This window comes from Brassica oleracea, chromosome C3, assembly GCF_000695525.1.
Source record: "Brassica oleracea var. oleracea cultivar TO1000 chromosome C3, BOL, whole genome shotgun sequence".
In the NCBI taxonomy this organism is placed as follows: Eukaryota; Viridiplantae; Streptophyta; class Magnoliopsida; order Brassicales; family Brassicaceae; genus Brassica; species Brassica oleracea.
The window spans coordinates 18,677,933-18,681,110 of record NC_027750.1 but is presented as its reverse complement, the minus strand read 5'-3'; the positions used below and the strand labels follow the sequence as shown (position 1 = coordinate 18,681,110).

Sequence of the window (3,178 nt, the reverse complement as noted above, 5' to 3'; positions counted from 1 at the left end):
TAATATATATACGATTTCTATTAACTTTTTTTTTTAAAATAAAAGAAATAAATAAAAAACTGGTATATAATTATTTTATTTTGTAAATATTTATATAATTCACATAAGAAACGGGTACCCGGAACCGACCCGAAACCGGTAGTACCCGATCCGAAACCCGAACCGAAATTTACTAAGTACCCATTGGGTATAGAATTCATTTATCCGAAAAACCCGGACCCGATCGGATCTTATCCGAACCCGAACCGAATATCCGAAGTCCCAGCCCTAGTCCCAAACAAGGACGAGAGGGTGTAGATGTAAAAAGCTAAAGGCATTTACGAACAAAAGCAAACTTCTACTGACTCAAGGGGCAAGTATATAAATAATTAGAAACTCCCGTCAAACAGAGAGAGTCTTCAAACAAGGACGAGAGGGTGTAAAGGTAAAAAGTAAAAGCATTTAGGAACAAAAGCAAGCTTCTACTAACTTCAGGGGGCAAAGTATATAGAGAACTAAAAACTCCCATTAAACAGAGACAGTCTTCAAAAGCCTCTCTTAACTCTCAGTGTTTTTCACATCTGCTCTGTGTAACTTCTTTTCCCTAAAAGTAAAAAAGAAAAACTCCCTAAGAGATTTACTCAAAAGATCCCAAAAGCAAAAGACAACAGAAGCATCATCAAGCTTCCAAGCGGGGAAAAACAAAAGACAAGAGTTTCAGACAAGCATCGTACAAGAGAGACATATATATAATAAACTTTGTAGCTGCTACTGTCAATGCATTTGTTGTCGCGGGACAGCACGGGAACGAACAGGTGTCTTTGACGGACTCACCCTGCAAAATCCAACCATCAATATACGTTAGTATTCAGATTCGTAACCAAACTAAAGAGATAATGTTCAAGAGTTGGTTTGTGTTTTTAGACCTTATCGGTAAAGAACCAACAATGACGCCACTGCAGTTGAGAGCAGTTATTGCGCTTTCAGCCTGCAGAAGAGTAAAAGATAAGATACTGTGAAGCTCAGTTTAATTAACAACAAGCTATGTTAAAAGATCAACAAGACCAAAAACACAGTCTCATCAATACAAGCATCTGCTTACCATGACAAACTCAACGAAACCAATTCTAGTTGGATGATGATAATCTCCCAGAAGCCTCAGATGATGCACCTCTCCACACACAGCCTCAAAAAAGAGCTTTATGTCCGTTTGAGTGACCTGTACCAACATTGAAACTTAATCAAAGTTACCTACTTTGCTAGGTAGTTGATCACATCATATGTAATAGAATTAGTGATGATTATATGATATGATGTAATTGTTACCCAATGTTAAAAAAAAAAAGGTTTCAGAATAGCTCGAGAGCAAGAAGACAAATCACCTTCTTGTCGATGTTAGTGCAGTAGATGGTTCTCGCACACTTCTCACGCTCATCTTCACTCTAAGAACCAAAACAGTACTAGAAAGTCAACGTCACGTTAAAAAAAAAACATAACTTTGCACCAAAAAAAAGTTCTCACCCTTGGCAAGAAAGTGGGGTTAACCGGTGCAATAGCTGTTTTGGACGGCATAACCTTCACAGGATAGAATCCCAGCATCGTCCCAGACAAGTTCAGCGCAGCTCTTGCACCCCCTACAAGTCCCAAAGTTGCCATAACCACCATTAAACCAACCATTTACAGGCATAATCCAAAAACAGATGAAACTAAATGATACCTTCATCAGTGAACTCGATGAAAGCAAACCTAAGCACTGAGTTTGGGTCACCACAGATGCGACAGTCAACAACCTAAGAAACCAAATACAGTCAAGACAGAGAACAAACCACCAAACAAAGATAAGAACTTGTAGAAGTTTCTTCAAACCTGTCCAAAGCCGATGAACAGACCAGCAAGCTGCTCCTCAGTGACCTAAACCCAAAACACAGGATAGTATAGGTGAGAATGATAAATACAGTAAGCCAGAGAGTAACCATCAAAGAAAGGTGGAAGCTTTTTCAAAACCTGTTGGTCAATATCAGACACATAGACAGTTCTTCGGATGATGTCTTCACGCTGAGCCATGCTTGTCCGAGGATTCATCCTCCGTTTCCCTTGTTGTCCGAACGGCTTCTTCTGTTTCAAATAACAGACCAAAAAAAGCAACTCAAAAATCAAATGTACAAGACACAAAAGGTGAGAACTTTTGACTTATAAAAACGGACAAGAAGACACTAGAGACCAAATCTACACAAACAACTAAGTAAAGGTGAGAGCTTTGGCTTATAAACACACAAGAAGACACTAGAGACCACGTTAAAACAGACAACTAAGGCAACTAAATGTGAAAATTGTAATTTAAACACACAGAAACAAAGAAGAGACAAGAGACAAGAGTTGTGTCTTAATACCCTTCTAAAGCCGCCGTCTTCGTTAACGGGGAAATAACCGGCAGCACCAAACCCATTGCTGGGAAGGAAAGACCCTGCGACGGTGAAGAAACCACCGTTAACGCCGTTAAACCCGTTAACTCCTCCTTGCTTGGTCATTGAAGGAGGGACGAACTCTTCAGCCATGGGGTTAAGCTTAGACAAAAGCTCCTGGAGCTCTCTCATGTCACGCTGCTTCAAGCTCTCTCCACCGTCAGATCTCTCCACGTGCGATCCGATCTCACCATCCTGATCGTCGTTGGTAGAGACTCCTGATCCTTGGCTGGTGATGGAAGACGGTGGCGACGGCGAGATCGCAACAGCCTCCGTACCAGCTCCGACGTTGTCAGCGACCGTCATGATCAGAAAATGGGGTAATTGCGAAAAACCGAGAAGTAAAGTTCGGATTTTTTGAGGGAAGAGACGATCAGGTAAGACGAAATGCAAATGGGAACAGTAGCAGAAAGGGGTTCTATAAGAAGAAGCCACCAAGAGAGAGAGAGAGAGAGATAGGAAGGAAGAGGACAAAATAGTAATAATCTCATAGAGGATTATATTAATTGTAATTGATTTTCGATTATATGAGAAAAGATTAGCGAGTTTCGCTGAGAAAATGGAACTAAATTATGCGGCGATTAAAGCTCGGATTTTCCATTTTGGTTTAACCGTGGTTAAAAAGTAAAAAGCTAAAAAAACGATTTGAGAAACTAGAATAATATTCTTCTTCGACATACATAATTTCATAATTAGTTAAAATTAAATAAGTAAGTGTTAAATAAATTTCTAATGAT

General features: G+C 39.7%; 1 protein-coding gene across 2 annotated transcripts; it reads right to left on the bottom strand.

Moving 5' to 3' along the window:
• Positions 1-413: 413 nt before the first annotated feature.
• Positions 414-2,890, bottom strand: LOC106328131 (polyadenylate-binding protein-interacting protein 12-like). Of its 2 annotated transcripts, XM_013766504.1 has the most exons (10): positions 2,370-2,826; positions 1,984-2,094; positions 1,846-1,890; positions 1,697-1,769; positions 1,501-1,613; positions 1,362-1,421; positions 1,082-1,198; positions 906-967; positions 714-814; positions 414-583 (listed from the first exon to the last, which is right to left on the bottom strand). In XM_013766504.1, the coding sequence occupies exons 1-9, from the start codon at positions 2,745-2,747 to the stop codon at positions 754-756; spliced, it is 1,020 nt and encodes a 339-aa protein (XP_013621958.1). In that variant the 5' UTR covers positions 2,748-2,826; the 3' UTR covers positions 414-583; positions 714-753. The 2 variants fall into 2 exon arrangements, with proteins under 2 accessions (XP_013621958.1, XP_013621959.1); XM_013766505.1 differs by having other exon boundaries at positions 414-814; positions 2,370-2,890.
• Between the last annotated feature and the right edge of the window lie 288 nt (positions 2,891-3,178).